This window comes from Phoca vitulina, unplaced genomic scaffold (assembly GCF_004348235.1).
Source record: "Phoca vitulina isolate PV1807 unplaced genomic scaffold, GSC_HSeal_1.0 scaffold4, whole genome shotgun sequence".
Classification (NCBI taxonomy): domain Eukaryota; kingdom Metazoa; phylum Chordata; class Mammalia; order Carnivora; family Phocidae; genus Phoca; species Phoca vitulina.
This window is the reverse complement of record NW_022589707.1, coordinates 50,567,435-50,585,962: the sequence shown is the minus strand read 5'-3', so window position 1 is coordinate 50,585,962 and position 18,528 is coordinate 50,567,435. Positions and strand designations below refer to the sequence as shown.

General features: G+C 38.2%; 2 protein-coding genes across 2 annotated transcripts in view; both read left to right on the top strand.

Moving 5' to 3' along the window:
- LRRC72 (leucine rich repeat containing 72) overlaps positions 1–18,528 on the top strand; it is a 41,773-nt gene that overhangs the window by 14,557 nt on the left and 8,688 nt on the right. Inside the window, exons 4-7 of the mRNA XM_032402000.1 lie at positions 4,945–5,026; positions 6,140–6,250; positions 14,197–14,286; positions 15,643–15,795. Of these exons, the coding sequence (XP_032257891.1) occupies positions 4,945–5,026; positions 6,140–6,250; positions 14,197–14,286; positions 15,643–15,795 (436 nt within the window). The remainder of the gene's footprint in view (positions 1–4,944; positions 5,027–6,139; positions 6,251–14,196; positions 14,287–15,642; positions 15,796–18,528) is intronic.
- LOC116630503 (ATP synthase-coupling factor 6, mitochondrial-like) lies at positions 8,958–9,314 on the top strand. Its single transcript, XM_032401216.1, has one exon. The coding sequence runs from the start codon at positions 8,976–8,978 to the stop codon at positions 9,312–9,314; it is 339 nt and encodes a 112-aa protein (XP_032257107.1). The 5' UTR covers positions 8,958–8,975.

Below are 18,528 nucleotides of genomic sequence, written 5' to 3'. Positions count from 1 at the left end.
CAATTTAAAAAATGAAAGAATCATTTTTAATGTGCTATGTTAAATAGTTGTAAAGAATTCTTTGAATTACTACTTTTTTCCAAGTACCTTTACAACATACATCATGGAATTTTAGTTGGTTCCTTCAATAAGGTTTAGGTATCTACATATTTATTTATTCATTTATACATAACATACTTTGTTCTAAAAAACGATTTAGAGCCACACAAATCCCATAGTAGAGCACAAGAGCTGTTAAAGAATAAAATGAACTAGCATGCATTCCACATAATTTGGGCTCTTAACATGTTTCTGTTGCCTCAGGGCAACATTAATTCTATCCTTTATGTCAACTTTGTTGAAAGAATTATATTTTGCCAAATATTTAAAACCTCTTCAAAAAAAGTAAATCAACATAAATAACCTAAATAAGGCTTCACTGCACGCTTGTGAAATTCATAGATATCTACACTATATATCTAGTTATGATTTAAAATGATTTAACCTTAAAATAAGGTAATAATAGTACTCATACCTCATGAGTTTGTTGTGAAGATTAAATAAGTATATATTTAATATATATATATATACCATCGAGAAGATGTTAATTTGGAAATATTTTGAATAGAAAATATTAGTAGTTTGAGCAATGGAAAATTTTAGATTGAGTATTGGAAAATATTCCATATGTCAATATATACAATTTTAGTTCATTCCTTCAATAAGGTTTGGGTACATTTATATTTATTTATTCATTTAATACCAAATATACCTTGTTCTAAAAACAGCTTAGAGCATTTGAAAAATTAAATGATTTTTAAGGTGCTATTTTAAATATTTGTAAAGAATTTTTTGAATTGCTACTTTTTTTCCAGTAGCTTTACAACATACATTATGGAATTTAGTTGGTTTAGTATATGTATAGTACATTGCCGGACATATATGTTGAGAGATGAGTTTTCTATTTTTTCCCATTTTATGCCAAATATTTTTGGATGTATTTTAAGCATGATTTTTGGTGAAAGACATGGCTGAAATAGTAGAAAAAATAATTTATAGAGTATTTTCCATTACTCAAACTAACAATATTTTCCATTACTTCAAAGTATGTTCAAAATTAACGTCTTCTGGTTACTTTATATAGAGGTTCCTCTATTTTAATGAACCCAATTATGATGTACTATATGACAGTTTTTGATCTGAGAATCAGACAGACTTGGATTTGAATCCTTGCTCTGTTACCTTGAGAAAGTTGTTTAACTTCGCTGAGCCCAGTTTCCCCCTAGGTAAATAGGGATAAAACAAGTAACACAGGGCTATTGTAAGCATCATATTAGATAATGTCTGTGAAGCCATCTAGCTAAGGGCCAACTGATAACTAGCAATTAATCAGTATGACTCTCCCCTCTTCCCTTGACTCTAAATCAGCAGTTCCCAACAAGAAGTGAGTTTGTGTGCGCGCGCGCGCGCGCGCGCACACACACACACACACACACACACACACACACACACACACAATCTTTCCCTTACAGGGGACATATGGCAATCTCTGGAGACACTTTTGATTGTCCCAAGTGGAGTGTGTGTGTTCTACTGGCATCTAGTGGGTAGAGACTAGATTTGCTGTTAAACATACTACAATGAACAGGACTGCCCTCCCAACCCCAACAAAGAATAATCTGGCCTTACATGTCAATAGTTAGAGAGGTTGAGAAGCCCTGTTCTAAAAGAATGCCTCCTTAATTTTAAATTCATGCTGGCATATTTTTTTCTCCACTAGTACCTCAGGGGCTACCTGTAAGTGCTTTACATTAAATGGAAGTACTCTCAGCTCTCTCTCTCTCTAAAAAATAATGGTTAAGTAATAATTGCTCTTGTTTATTGAGCACTTATGTCCGAGCCCTGAATTAAAATAAATGTTTTGTGAAATGTCACATTCAATATAAATCCTATGGTGATCCTTCAAATTAATAGTGTAGATTTTTCTAAATGGATAATTATAACACTATATATATTTTATATATACCATTTACTTTAACAATGGTTTGAGTGTCAGAACAATCAGCATGTCTTCCAGTTCTCATTCCTAGATGTTGACTTCAACAGCTCGCTACATTGCAATATCTATTCAGTCCTGTGAATTCTACCTTGGAACTGTCTCTCAATTCCCTCTACTTTTCTTCTCCCACTGCAATTACTCTCCTCTGGGACACCACATAGTCTTCTGAATTAGTGTAACCCCCTTCTCATTCAACTCCTGCCATTATACTTACTCTCCCTTCTAAACCATGTTCTTCCCTGCCAATTTCTTTCTAAAATAAAATTAGACAGTCACAGTCCTCTGCACAAAATCTTGTAATAGCTTCCAGGGTCCTCATGAACTAGCTTTATCTCTTTCCACTCCATTCTCCTACCCATCTCACCCAACAAACCATGCAGTCTTGAAGTCCCAGTAATCATGGCCCAAAGATTATTAATGCTCTTGGGAAAACCATGATTCTATAATCAAGATGAAACTATTGAGTTTATTAGTATTCTTCATGTGTTAATAAGTAATGCAAGAGAAATTAAAGTCTTGAGTCATTAGAAATGTTCTGTTGATGTGTGTTTGGGCAGGCAACCGGAAAAGAAGGGAAGAAGTCATGGTTTCAGCTAGGGTTTGTTGTCTTATACTTGTGTCAGGTGTGGCTATCATTCGATCAGGGAGTGGTGAGCGGAAGGAAGGATGGAAGGCAATGAGTTGCCGTCAGGAGGCCAGTAGGAAGAGGAGAAAGGCAGAGGAAGCCAATTGGGACCCCCGCACCCTCTTTGCGTTGCATGGTCTCCTACCTGGGAGGAACGTAGTCACTCTCGTGATGTAAGAAAAGCTGTGGGAAATTGCTGGTGGTCCTCCTGCATGAGGGCTGACATAATTGGGTGCAGATGAATCTGTGAAATGATGAGATGAGCAGCACACGTGACTTTTATAGCCTCATAATTTGTGAATGTTGCAAACGCACATTAAAGAAAACCCCATTAAAAGAAATCAGTTTTGAGACTTTGCATACAAACCTAAAATAGCTTTTCTGAGCTATGTCTCAGGACTAAAATTTGCAATAAATCCTCTAAATCAGATGCATCGGCATCTATCTGAATCAATCCATGGAAGGCCAAAACAGTTCTACTTAACTGATAACGATAATCGCTATGATAAGTTTTAATAAACTCCTAAAACTAGTTTATAATCATGAGCATATACTTCTGTATAGAAAGTACTAAGCACGTGGTCAGTAACTATTTAATGGGAATATTCTCCCTGATAGATCCTGTATTAGGTAGAAAGATCGCCTTATATTTAACTTACCACCTGCTCTTAGAAGATACCTGCCCCACCTCCATGGCTCTACCATCCTCATAACTCAAACAAATTGTTAAATTGTATAGAGGTCATAGAGTCAATTTTTTTTTTTTAAAACAGAGTTCTCTTTGCAGAGTAACAGTCACTTCTGACCCTCAGTCTAGAGTTGAAGACCCCATTTCTTGTATACAGTACTTCATTTGGGGAATTTTCAAGACTGCTTTTGACTATTTGCAGTTCATAGAACTAAATTTCGAATCTAATCTTAAAAGTAAGATATGAGGGGCACCTGGGTGGCTCGGTCAATTAAGCATCTGCCTTCGGCTCAGGTCATGATCCTGGGGTCCTGGGATCAAGCCCTGCATCAAGCTCCCTGCTCATACTATATCCCAGAGGAGGGGCTCCATCCCAGGATCCTGGGATCATGACCCCAGGCAAAGGCAGACCCTCAACGACTGAGCCACCCAAGCATCACTTTGGGGATGTTTTTAAAATTTTGTTTATTTATTTATTTGAGAGAGAGCACGTGCACATGAGCAGGGGGAGGGGTAGAAGGAGAGCGAGAATCTCAAGCAGACTCCCCTCTGAGTGTAAGCCCCGAGCTTGGTCTTATGACCCTGAGATCATGACCTAAGCCCGGCGCTTAGCCAACGGAGCCACCCAGGCGTCCCTCAAGCATGGTTTGGTATGCCCTGTTGGACAAGGGCTGATGCTTAAGAATGATTGGAAACATGGGACGGCTGGGTGGCTCAGTCGATTAAATGTTGGCCTTCAGCTCAGGTCATGATCCCAGAGTCCTAGGATGGAGTCCCACATTGGGCTCCCTGCTCAACAAGGAGCCTGCTTCTCCCTCTGCCTGCCACTCCCCCTGCTTGTGCTTGCTCTCTCTCACTCTCTGACAAATAAATAAAATCTTAAAAAAGGGCGGGGGGGGATGAGCCTGGGTGGCTCAGGCGTTAAGCGTCTGCCTTCGGCTCAGGTCATGATCCCAGGGTCCTGGGATCGAGCCCCACATCGGGCTCCCTGCTCAGCAGGAAGCCTGCTTCTCCCTCTCCCACTCCCCCTGCTTGTGTTCCCTCCCTCGCTGTCTCTGTCAAATAAATAAATAAAATCTTAAAAAAAAAAAAAAAAGATCAGAATTGTACCAGGGAGAAAGTCACGCAGGCAAGAGAAGGCATGACTCCTACACAGATGCAGAAATGGCTTCAGCATTGAGGAGAAAGCCCCTGGCACATACCAGTCCCTAAATAATGTATGATGGTGAGTTAGTGGGTACGGGGGGCCAGATCCACTGCCAGGGGCAGAACTGTGAGAAGCAAGGTTAGAGCAAAGGGGTGAGGCCAGATTACAGAGGCATCTAAAACTATGCAAGAAGTTTGGGAGAGACAGGATGAGAGGTTTGTCTTCAATTAGCTGAAAACATCCTTTTCATTGCAATGCCCTCAAAGACAATCCAGATGGAAATTCATAGCCCAGACCAAATGGTCAGAAATCATCATAAGAGCAAACATCAAACTTCTATGATCTTATTATAATTTTATAAATATATATACTCACATTTATTTATAGATATATATACATACACATATAATTACTATAGAAAGTATATTATTCTCTTTCATTTTCAGCTCCAGGGAATAACGTTTTTAACTAGAAACTGTTGTCTGGTAGAGTTGTATCTGAACAACAATGCCATATTTGACATAGGAGGTATGTCTAAAATGTTTTCTGCTGATTGAATAGATTCTCAACTGAGTAATAACTGGTAACTATCGTACTGCTAATGGTATGCAAAAATCTATTTGAACATTTCTGTTGAAAACATGTGATGAAATCCATTTTTTAAAATGTTCTTATTTACATTTCATTTTGAAAAATGTGCTTCGGATTACAGTGTTAATGTAATATTGTCATGTGCCTCATTCAAAATGTAGAAGAATCTCTTTTTTAAATAGAAGTTTTGCCATCCTCCTGCACAGTTGGACACAAAGTGGGTATTAGGGAAGTGAATTTTAACAATATTTGGGAGCATTAATAAACATAACTTTATAAATGGTCTTAATGTTTTCAATGGCTATAATTTTTACCAGCCAAATTCTTTCTCTTTTCACTCTGAGTTAATTTTACATGTGTAACTATCTCTAAGTTGACAATTTCAAGTCAGGTACAAAAGTACATGATGCACTAGGATCATGAAATACAAAGAGATACAGCACAAAACATTTGTTTTAAATATCATGTATCATAGAGTCAAAATGTCATAAATTTTAAGATCCACCATGATTCTATGTACCATGGAGAAAGAAAATCTTGCCAATTGAACTATGATGTGGCTTTGTAAAGACACAACCCACTTTCATTTCTGTTAAAAATGTGGGAATATGTGAAATTTAGAATCAACAAAAGTGATATGAATATGTGGCTTCCTGTTGTGTAAAGAAAATATTGAGCTGAGCAATTTTGGGGAAGGTATTGAGTTAAGTGAGCAATTTTTCCCTTGATTGGCCTTCTGAATCTAACACTGACCAAACAAAACACAACAAAAAGAAGAGTAAGGAAAATAACCCCTCTGAAATCAAACAAAAAAAAAATTATTGCTACAGAGAAAAAAACAGAAAACAATAATAGTGAAAGAAGCTGGCTCTCCATGTCCACATCACAATTATTCGAATTCTTGTGCTTTGTTGTATTCTTAATGATAAATCACATTATTATTAATAATGACTCCTTGTACCAGCTGAAATGTATTCTTTGCTTTTGTTTAGTTAGCATGTTTAATTAGCATTAAAAATGTTTAAAATCTTGTAAAAAAATGTCTTTCAGGCCTGCACTCTCTGCCTTCATTGTACTTACTTCTGCTACACCACAATGAGCTAACAAACATTGACGCCACAGTGAGGGAACTAAAGGGGATGCCAAATCTGAAGATCCTAAGTATTAGTTTGTTTGTTTCTATGGCCATAAGTTAAAATAGTAATAACACAGAGGACAGGTGTCATTTTTTAAGTTTAAAATCGATCAGTGTTTATAGCGAAATACTTAAATATTCTTGAAAATAAGATTTAAACTTACTCTCTTTTAAAACATGTTGTTGCAAGAATAACAGGTGGAAAAAATGTTTTGAGAGATGACATGGCATGCCAAAGGGAAGTGACGAAAGCAACAAAGTTTTACCTGTTTAAATCTGTGTGTTTGGTTTTATCTCAGAAGTAAGTTTTAGCACGCATTCTGTGATTCCATTTACATGACATGTCCAGAATAGACACACCTATGGAGATAACCACACTGAGCACTAACTATTTTTAAATACATTCTTGTTTGTCCAGGACTGGGGGACAGAGGGGACTGGGGAGCCATAGCTAAAGAATAAGGGGTTGGGGTTCTTCTAGGGGTGATGAAAATGTTTTACAATTGACTGCGGTGATGGTAGCACATGTCTTCGAATATACAAAAAACATGAATTATATACTTACAGTGGGTGAATCGTGTGGTATATGAATTATATTAATAAAGCTGACACCCAAAGAAAAAAATTAAGTTTTTTTTAAGTTTTCCAGTGGGTAAACAGCAAATTTTATTCATGTATATTGAATCACACCCAGCAAGGAGGTGACCTACCTAGTGGAAGAAAGTGTGAAATGGGTTGGAAAAATAAATAATACAAAGTTCTTGCTCAATAAGCTTATAATCTTGAAGCGTAAATAACCCATGCACGATTGCAACAGAGGATAAATGTTTCTGGGTGTACCAAGGGAAAAGACACTCAGACCGATGAGTGGGTTTCCAAATTCGAGAGTTAGGAGACTTGTTTATATAACGTCATGAAATAGATGTGTTTTTTTTTTTTCCTATTCATTTTCTATTCATTTCTCAGAATTGCCTGAAACAATGTTTTGAATATGTGCAAACTGGTGTTGATGGTGAAGGTTCTGATCAGATCGATACATAGAGTAATTATAGTTTTCATATGCTTTCAGTGCTAATCAGGAACATCTACTTGTACTGAGGAGAAATGACTCATGTGCTTATACGTAGATTGTTCAAACCCAAATATTAAAATTATACCAAGTTCATGGGATTCCATGTTTTTGTTTTTGTTTTTGTTTTTTGTTAATCTAAAATCGTGTTGATTTTCCCTTTGGAAGGAAGTTGGAGACAGATATTCATAAACATACAATAATCTGAGTTGATTCCCACATCCCACATCTCCCCTCAGCATATCCACTCAGGCCAGAAACTGGGCAATTGGTCAAGACCATCCACCCTCCCTCACCGTCCTTACTCACTCACTAGTTACTATGTACCTATCACCAGCCTTTCTTCTCTGCTCCCCCCCCATTTAAATGGGTTTTCATTATCTCTGGTTACTTCCCATCTTGTTCTTCTCAGAGCACAGGTCCAAGGCGCACATTTCTATTGACTACACACAGGATGATGTCCCCTGGAGCTGGCAACATGGCCACCTTGCCACCTTAGACATCTTTTAACAGGCAAATAATCCCATGCTTATTTTTGAAACGTGATAAGGTCTATGAAAGACTCAGGACTGGCCCGTGTACTGGAATTACCTGGCCCTTGTGTGCTGAGCAAACACTTCTGTGATGAAAAGACTGACTATGCTAGATCTGGAACTCTCACGTATCTTCATTTTTCCATAAAATGGGCTACTAGCTAGCTCTCAGGATCACCTCAATTATTAAGCTAACTCTGTAAGACATGTTTTTAAAGAGTATGTCTTGACATTAATGTTATTTTGAAGCAGCGACAAAAACAAAAATAGTTTTACTGTGGATTATGTAAATTAGATGATGAATTAAGATGCTCGCAAACTAGAAAGTCTGCTAAGTAGTAAGTAGATTTTAACAACATAACTGACATTTGAAATAATAATCGTTAAAACAACAACATATTTGATTGTCTTTCCTGTTGAGAAAATGCTTTCTTATTATGGTCTCATTTAAATCTTCACAGCAATCCTATGATGTGATTAGAATGATTTCCTCTTGAGTGGTGGGAATGCAAGTCTCTGAGCTTTAACCAAATGACTAAGAAATGTTGAAACTTAAATGCACGCCTTGTTTTTTTGTTTCACATTTATTCATTCACTTGTTTAATAAATATTTATCATTTATTCATTCATTCAGTAAATATTTATCATGCATTCACTATGTCACACTGTAATGCATGGGGACACAGAAGTCCCATGGTTTATGGTTTTATAACTTTCAGCCTAAATATTTTTAGAGAGCTGAAGGAGCTTGATATGAAACTAATTGGATGATGTGCTAAATGTAAGAACTCAATAATTTAAGCAAATTTATTTTACAATACAAGATTTGGAAGTTAGCAATCAAGGTTGTCCTATCATAGTCAACAGGATTATGCCCTGAACGAAGGTGCCTGGCCCGGGAGTGAGCAGAGTCTGAAATCCAGTCCATGCCTCCCTTGTTAAGCGTGTGTGTGCGAACACAGAATTGTGTCAGCCCTGAGGTGGCGTACAGTAGTGCCTTTTCTAGTTCTCTGAAAGGCTGTTCTGCCAGCCTGGTAGTATAATGTCCCTATCATTACGTGTCACAACAGTTTAAGCGACCTCTACTTAAAATCATAGTGATTGTGGCAGACTGCCTCTGAGACGTTTCCTGTCCGTAACAGAATCACCATGATTGTCCAGAGGCTCTTCAGGTTCTCCTCTCTAATTCGGTCTGCAGTCTCAGTTCATTTGAGGAGGAACATTGGTGTTACAGCGGTGGCATTTAATAAGGAGCTTGACCCTGTACAGAAACTCTTCGTGGACAAGACTAGAGAGTACAGAACTAAGCGACAGGCGTCTGGAGGACCCGCTGATACTGGCCCAGAGCACCAGCAAGACCTAGAGAGGGAGCTTTTTAAGCTTAAGCAAATATATGGTAAGGCAGACATGAATATGTTCCCGGACTTCAAATTTGAAGATCCTAAATTTGAAGTCATCGAAAAACCCAGTCCTGAAGAAAGAATATAAAATTTATTTGGTAATTTGTCCTAGATTAGTTGTACAACTGTATCAGAATAAACATACATTTCTCAGCAAAAAAAAATAATAGTAATAAATAAAATAAAATCATAGTAATTGTAATTCAAGTTACGTAACTACAGTGGTTCCAGCTGAGAATCTTTGTAGTGAGATCTTTTTTTTTTTGAAATGGAGCGAATGCTCTGTCCAATTTCCCAAAAAAAGCATTTTTAGAAAAGTTTTGGTAGCAAATAATGCACTTGACCCATTTTAGTTAAAGATATTATATGGGAAAAATGTTCCCAAGTACTAGACTACTAATTGTATTTGGGCAGTAATGTGCCCAGATTCAGTTTCTGTGAGCCTCATTTGCAATCACAGATTAGATTCAGCTCATTAATTAACATGAGAGATCCATGCACTTTCAAGTGTTAAAATTTTTGCCTTTTCAAGCCCTAAAACCGTATAAAATGCTAAAGTGTTGTTATTATTCCACTCCAATTACAAGGTCTTCAGAGGGTGAGAAAATAGCCTGGAGGGGAAACCTTTAATCCATTTCAGCATTTTCCCCTCCACTGGCATTTATGAGGAGGATTGCCAAGAGATGGCCCAGGAGACACAGGGCTGGGAGCTTCAGGGAGGCCTAACCCAGCTGCCGAGTGTGAGGTCCTGGAAACTGAATTCCCGACTTCCAGGCTGAGTCAGGAGGGCCCCACCTCTTCTCTCCAGTCGGTCTACCTTTCCACACCCTTCCTCTCCAGCTCTGTTTTCCTCTTCCCTCCCTTTCTGCAAAGTCTTTCTAAGTCAGGATCTACTTCCTGGCTGATGACTTTCCCTGACCTCCGGTCTCTCTGCCTTTCCCAGCACATGGGGAAAACACCACCACCAGCAACCACAAAATACTTTCTCCTGTTCCTAAAGTTTTACTCTCCTCATTTCTCTCAAGTTTTCTTTGTTTCATTAAGCTCCACTGTTGGAAAGTACACTTAGACACTTGCGTTCCTTAATTTTTAAGAGTTGCTTCCTAGCAATGCTTTAAGGATTCACCATAAGAGACAGGGTGCCCCTTTCAGGAGAGGGTCTCCATTTTCTTCAGGTTCTGCTCTTAAACGTTTTCTTTCCTTCTTCACTTGGCCCCAGTCCACTGCTGATGGCAAATAGCCAGGGGCTGAAAAGGGACACTGAGATCAGGGTGGGACTATGATCTCAGTGGTCTCTTCATTTGAGCCTCTACCTTAAATGCCCTTCAAGGTGGGACAACTCCTCCCAAACAACAAAACAGAACAATCACCAAATAAAAAGACCCAACTGGGTCTTTGCTGTTTGTGTTGAAGAAGAGAATATTCTGACCCCTCCAACCCTCTTCATCCCCTGCTTTAGTCCAAGCTCGCCTTTCAAAAATCGGGGATGATTTCCATATTCAGTACAAGCATATGGTGTGCAGTGGCTTACAGATTTTAAAGCAAGATGGTGGTAACAATGGAGATGCTGACCTTATTAAGTAATCGTAGTGTCTGACCATTGACAGCTGAACTCACTCCTACAGGCTGTTCTGCATAGACATAGAACACAACTGCTTTTAACTTCTCTGTATCATTTTCCCCATCTATTAAAATAGATGTTTGGGGGCACCTGGGTGGCTCAGTCGGTTAGGCGTCCGACTCTTGATTTCAGCTCAGGTCATAATCTCAGGGTCGTGGGATCAAACCCCGTGTCAGGCTCCGTGCTTAGCAGAGTCTGCTTCTCTCCCTCTCTCTCTCTTTCCCTCTGCTCCTCCCCATGCACTCTCTCTCTCTCAAGTAAATAAATAAATCTTTTTAAAAAGTGGATGTTTTGGTACTTTATCAATCACATCAATTTTCTTCAAAGGTGGTCTTAAACCATCATTTCAATGATGGTTCTTAATTTAGCTTTTAAAGTTTTAAAAAATTGACTGAAGTCAACTATTTAGATTACTTTTTTTCTCCTGTTTCAATAATAAGTAGCTTCATACATGTGACTCATGTAATTCAAGCTCGTGCAGTAAGGTAGTACAGACATTTTGATATATTATTGGATAGATGTAAATTGCTCAGACGCAGAATCCCAAATTAAGATAAGCAAGACAGTGCTGGCGCCACCGAGATGTACTCTCTAAGTAGCCTAGAGGGAGAGTGGATTAAATAGTATTAACCTATTGAAAGTGAAAGTGTAAGCAATTTCCCTTCATAGTTTCTACAGGAATGTACCCATACATCACGGAAAGCTTTCAGAACTTTCAGACACAGGAAACCGATTTCATATCTGAGAAACTTAATTTATGGTAATTTTATAGCATCAATCCAAAACTCATAAATCCAAAATGTTAAATGTTTAATAGTATGAAGGGGGGGAGAAAGAGTTGAAAATAAGATTACTTCTTTCTAAAACTTGAGAGCAAAGAAAAAAGTGAAAAATCTTAAAGGTGAGACGCCTCTCAAATTATTTAATTCTATTTTTTTAAGTTAATTTAAGCAGAGGCCGGGCTAACAGCCCAGTGTTCTGACCTGCTGTCCCGTAGATTTTACATTAGGATGAGATAAACGGAGGGCTACAATAAGCTCATCAAGTTTTCAGTATTGGGGACACGTTCTTAATAAGTCATGTAACAGCAGTAAATCTAAATTTGATGTTCTGTTTCGCTGAAGCTAGAAGGTTTTCAATTTACATAAAGAAGTGACTTAACTAAAGACTAGGAGAAGAAGCCAAGAAAAGAAATGAACTAGGAATGTTCTCAGAGGGAAAAGAGTATGAAGGGGAGGCAGAGTAAATGTCATTGGTACATGTCCTATGAGCATCACAGGCAGACTCGACTCCCGGCTGCTTGAACGCACAATAGGGTAATGAGTTGACAGATGTGATTCTCCAACACAGCAACCGCAGAGCAGACTTCTGCAATAAAGCCTTTGTGACTTTTTCTTCCTCCTGAACTCTCATTAACAACGATTGTGTTTTGCTTTTCCATCACTGAAGGAGGTTCTTTTCTCTTTCTGGCTCAAACTACAATGCATGATCCCTGTGGATCTTTTAAAATCTGTCCTTATTACTGGTTTAATATACATCCGTTCTACTCTCTGTCCAGTAGTTATAATTATTGGTTACCACTTAAATTCCTTCCCTTTAAGATTAAAATGTAAACCCTTTTTGTCACTTGAGAAATCTTGTGAATCTTCCATTTCATTGTTCCTCTCCTTTCCACCACTGCATACACATTCCCTCTCTTTTTAAATTCTTGGTTGCTCCTGGCTCTCCAGTTTCTTTTATGCCTTCCTCATTCTGAGCACTTTTGTTTATGAGCTACCAGGTGTCTTCCATTGCCTGCTTTAAGTCCTTCTAAAGTTCAAGTTTTCCACAGGGAAGAGCGATATGTAATGATTTCATTAGCCAGAAAAGTTTGTGTTTATATGATAAATATCAAAATGTTTTATAATCTACAGGGAAAACATTTACATGATTAACTTTTTCAGTTTTTAGCAAAAATTCTTGTGCTCTAAGCACGCCCCCGTCTTCTTTATGTTGCCAATTGTTCTTTCCTGGGCTTCTAATGATTGATATTTTCGTGCTTTTATCAAGCCTCTCTCTATTTTACAGTCAAACATCACAGCACTACTCCTAAATTTAATATGTGCCATAAATGAGCCCCATTCCGTGATGTGGTCATACAATGGCTGGAACTCTTTCTACTACTGCCACCTAGTGGTTCTCCTCCCCACATGTATTTTCCAGAAGTGTCTGGAAATTCCAATGTAGGCAGAATCCAAGAGCTAAAGATGCCCTAGTGGCAATCATAATAGTGTTATTTCACATTACATTAAAGTAACCCTGTTTAATATATTCAGGGAAGAATAGAGAAGAGACTTTACTCTTTCCCTAAAAAATGAAACTCTCACGATTTCTAGGTGAGGGTTTTTAGAAATGTACCTACACGTGGACGCGTAGGGCGTGTGACGTCAGCCACGCCAGGAGCTCTTCCACCTGCGCTTGCCTCCCACCTGCAGCCACCGGCAGAGACAGCATGATTCATTAGCGATCCCGGCACCTGAGCGAAGGAAGTCAGAGGCACGTGCAGACGTCTGGCCAGAGGGAGACACGATGCAAGATCAGCACCTGCTCAGCTCAGCTCCTGCTGAGATCTGAAGCGGCTACTGACCTTTACGTACTCGGAACCCTGTGCAATAGTTTAAGTGGAGAAAGAAAACTATATTAGGTCAGTGTCCTGCGTCTCTGCCCATTTCCAGGCGGCACCTGTGGGATCTTTGAGACTGGAAGAAGAGAACCAAGAGAACAAATGAAAGAACAGCATCAAGACCTCCACAGAGGGATCGCCTGGGTGGCTCAGTCGTTAAGCATCTGCCTTCGGCTCAGGTCATGATCCCAGAGTCCTAGGATCGAGCCCCGCATCGGGCTCCTTGCTCAGCCGGGAGCCTGCTTCTCCCTCTCCCTCTGCCTGCAGCTCCCTCCGCTTATGCTCTCTCTCTCTGTGTCAAATAAGTAAAATAAAATAAAAAAAGACTTCCCCGGAGGTGTTTTCTTGCTCTTCCTTTACTAATTAACTTATGGACATGTTAAAATTCTCCTCGTTGGTGGTAGATTTGGGTCAACACTATGTATGTCCCCAGCACCTGGCACAGTTCTTCGTATATATATATAGTAGGCACTCACAAAATATTTGTTGAATGAATGAATTTCACAAATGGGAAATAAGTGCTGCTCTGAATAAGTGAGATCAGTGGGGCCACTGGTTTGGTCTGTGAAGCAGAGTTTTACATGTTCAGACGTTTCGTATTAATTCTGCAATTTCCTATATTTTATCAAGTGATAAATGAAACCAGTTTTGAAATCTGACATCTTAATTTGGATTCTTCCTTTGCAGCTCTCCACCAAAACCCTTTGTGCCAATACAACCTGTACCGTCTATATATAATCTGCCACCTTCCAGAAGTAGAATTTCTTGACCGAAAACGTAAGGATACCTCTTGCAGAGAAATATTTGAAAGGCAGTCTTATAACTCACTAGTTTAAAAATTCTGAAAGTCTTTGAAAATAATTCTCTTTGTAAGTGAAAGTTTTTCAATGATTTATTTTTGAAATTTTTGTTCTGTGAAATTTGCCCTAGGTTAGGAATTCATTTCTCTTGATCCCTGTATTGAAAAGGCCATCTAACTGAGTGTGAGAATAGGTCTCCTCATCCTGGTTTTGACATGAATGTGTTGAATGCCAAATCATCTATTCCTGGCATTTCAGTGTTTTATTTCAAAAATGAGAGAATTGGCCTAAATCTCTTAAGGCTTATTTAAGTTCTAAAAACTGTATTCTTTGAAATTCTCTAAATATATATATATTAAAACTTATATATTCAATGATAACTTCTTTATGAATACATCTTAAACATCATAGATCAACTAGTATGTCTGATTTATATAAGCCACAAAGATAATCAACCTCACCTCATTACACTTTACATTTTGGGGAAGCCTCTTTTACCTCCAAGTATGTTACCCATCTCTCTACCTACCTTTCTATCTCTATAGGTTTGAACAGTCTTTTTTTTTTTTTTTAAGATTTTATTTATTTGACAGAGAGAGACACAGCGAGAGAGGGAACACAAGCAGGGGGAGTGGGAGAGGTAGAAGCAGGCCTCCCACCGAGCAGAGAGCCCGATGCGGGGCTCGAACCTAGGACCCCGGGACCATGACCCGAGCCGAAGGCAGATGCTTAATGATTGAGCCACCCAGGCGCCCCTCTTTTTTTTTTTTAAGATTTTATTTATTTATTTTGACAGAGAGACACAGCAAGAGAGGGAATATAAGCAGGGGGAGTGGAGGAGGGAGAAGCAGGCTTCCCGCTGAGCAGAGAGTCAGATGTGGGGCTCGATCCCAGGACCCTGGGATCATGACCTGAGCCAAAGGCAGACACTTAACGACTGAGCCTCCCAGGTGCCCCTATAGGTTTGAACATTCTTAATAATTAATCACTAACTTCCTAATGAGGATATATAAAACCTACATTTATTCCTGTTACTCCTCACAGCCCTGAGGAAATGAAGGAATGTATCATAGTTGTGATTTCAGTCATCCATGGTGATGTGTTAGAAAGTGTTTGGGGTGCATTAGGAGTATCTGTGCCTTGTGACATGATGGCATATATTGAGCATCAGTAAGATCATGGAAATAACTGTGATTGCCCTTCACAGTTTTGACAGCGTGTTCACATATAGCATAGCTCAGATAAACACATTATTGAAAGTGTTCAATTGTATTCTGAAAGCCTCTGCATCTCTATAATGCTATGCAATAACATTACTATTTGCATTTGTCAGAAGTTACAGAAGATGAAAGAAGAGCAATGATTACTATTTTTCACCATGAAAGAACTCATATTATTCAATCAATAGCATTCAGAGGAAGAGTAGATGCCTCGTGGAATCCTAGAGCACCATTTAAGCAAAAACCAGCCCAGAGAGTACCTCCAGGTATTTTGAAAAAAGAAGAAAAATGAAATTAAAATTCCTCAGACTTTGGCTAATTTGATTATAATAGTAACTGCAATTTATAATAAGCGAAGCACCTACATAGTGAAATGAATATTTTCCAATTTTATTAGTCTAATTAAAGCAATATGCAATTTTATCTTCATGTGTTTAAATTACTAAATTAAGTGAAGTAATGTGATAACAATGAGATATTATCTTGAAGTTCTTCAGTATCTAGTAGGCTCAGTAAATAAGCTGTGGTTGTTACTATTACCACTATCACTGGACAATTTCACCGATTAAATCTATAAGTTGTTGATAACATGGAAAAAAATATTAAGAAGAAATAAAGATCATCTGCAATTCCTTCACCCAGAAATAATCGCTGTTAATGTTTTGGTTGGATTCATATACACAGTCATCATATACAAGTATAACTTGAATATCTTCAGTGATGTTTCATTTGTTGGAATTGAATTTCTTCTATGTAACAGAAATCCAAGTTCAATGACTTAAGGAAGTAGAGATTTTTCTCACACAGCAAAGAGTACAAAGGTAGGGTATTCAGTGCTAGTGCAAAGTTCAATGATATCATCAGTGTTCAAGAATATATCTATCTTTTGTTCTACTCTAAGTGTGCTTTTCGGTTACAAGGTGGCTGTTACACCACCAGGCATCACAGGATGTACAAAAAAAAGGTGCAAAGACAAAAACCTTTCCTCGCAACACTTTGCCCAAGAGACAAACATAGGTTTGCAAAAAATAAACCAAAAAAGATTTTCTAGAAATGAAGGAAAAAAATGTGAATGGGGAAATAATTTTGAAGAAATTACCCAGAATGCAGAATAGAGAAAGCAAGAAATAGAAAATATTAATTAGCTGTTGACACAAGGAGACACTGGAAACAGAAGGTCCAGTATCAGCTTATTTTTCCTGCAAGGAAAAAATAGAGAAATTGGGCAGAGGGTGATGTTTGAACTGATAATGACTGAGGATTTTCCAAATTTGATAAGCTATGAATCCTTACATATCCAAAGACATAAATACTGTACAATGACAAAAATCCACACCAAAGGCAAAATGATCTAAAAATAGAATGCAAATGGACATTACCTATAAAATAATAATTTATAGATTCACAACAAGCTCCCCAACTACAATTATGGAAGTCACAAACAGCGATCCAAGACCTTTAAAATGCTGAGGAAAAGTAATTGTCAACCAAAAATTCTACAACTAGCTAAGTTAGTCAAAAATGAGCAAGAGATAAAAAAAAAAGATGTCAAAATCAAGACTTTCCCCTCAACTTTTTAATGTGAAATTTTCCTAATACAGGAAAACTTGAAAGAATGTTAAATACCTACATATGCCCATATATAATTTAATTATTAACATTCTGCCATTTTCACCCTTCATATATGAGGCTTTGCCTTTTTATTCATGAAGGACCCCCTCAGAAGATTCTCGTTACATCTGATTGGACATCACCAAACTCAACGTAAACTGGAAAAATCAAAATATCACTGAACCATTTGAATGTTTCATTGGTAGACATCATGACTCTTCACTCCTAAATAATTTAGCCTATAAGTTTAAAAATAAGGATAGTCTCCTATATGCCCACAATGCCGCCATCATACCTAAAAAAATACTTTTCGTACTTGTATTATTTAATATATAATAATATTCAAAGCTTCCCAGTTGTTCCAAGATGGTTGCTATCTGCTTTTTCAAACCAGAAATCAGTCAAGGTTCATAATTACATTTGGTTGTTATGGACCTTTATTCTTTTTAAATTTAAAGTAGATTTCTAAATTTGTTGCCATGCCTTTTTTAGGGACTCGGCCAGTTACATTGTAGAATGCATCAATTTGTATGATTGTTTCTACGAGGTGTCATTGAACTTGTTCATTTAGCGACTCCATGTCCCAGAGAATGGAAGAAATGTCTGTAGGACATGTTCTGGATGCAGAAGTGTAGTGTAGCACAGTGGTTCTCAAAGTGTGGTCCCCAGACCAGTAACAGCGGCATCACTTAAGACCTCGTTACAAATGCAAATTCTTGCCCCCAAAGAGATCTACTAAATTAGAAGCTCAAGGATGGGACCCAGAAAGCTATGTTTCAACAAGCCTTTCAGGGGATCCTGATACACACGCTAGTTAAAGAACCACCAGTGTAGAGGCGAGAGCACAAGCTTTGGGATCAGATTACCCTAGGAACACCAACTGTGTTAGTAATTAGAAGTTTTATTAATCTGGACATTAATTTGCTTCAGCTTTCTGATTTTTAAAAGTAGGGACCATATCTTCCTCTGGCTGTGATGACACTTAGTATGGAAACATTACCACACCTGATCAGCCACCTATCAAGTTCATGATAAATGGAGCTGCTCTTAGTCTCGACCTTGGTTTTCCTTTCACTTCATGTTAAGATGCACAAACTGAATGTTATCGGATTAGTGCAAGTGAGCCATGCCGTGCTAGGCAATGACTCTCTGGATAGAAAATCTCCACTCCTAAAACTAGCTTACACAATAACAAGCAATGTAAGACCACCCCCTGTGTTACTCAGTGTTACGGTTGTTACAGGTGCGAGGAGAACCGCTGATCGCCATGTTTAGCACTTTTCTTTGGTGCAGATTGCTGAAAAAACTATTAGCATTTTATTCTCTTTACTACTTTTCCATATTAAGCCTCCAAAAACAAAATCAGAGGAAGAAAGAATAGGAGAATG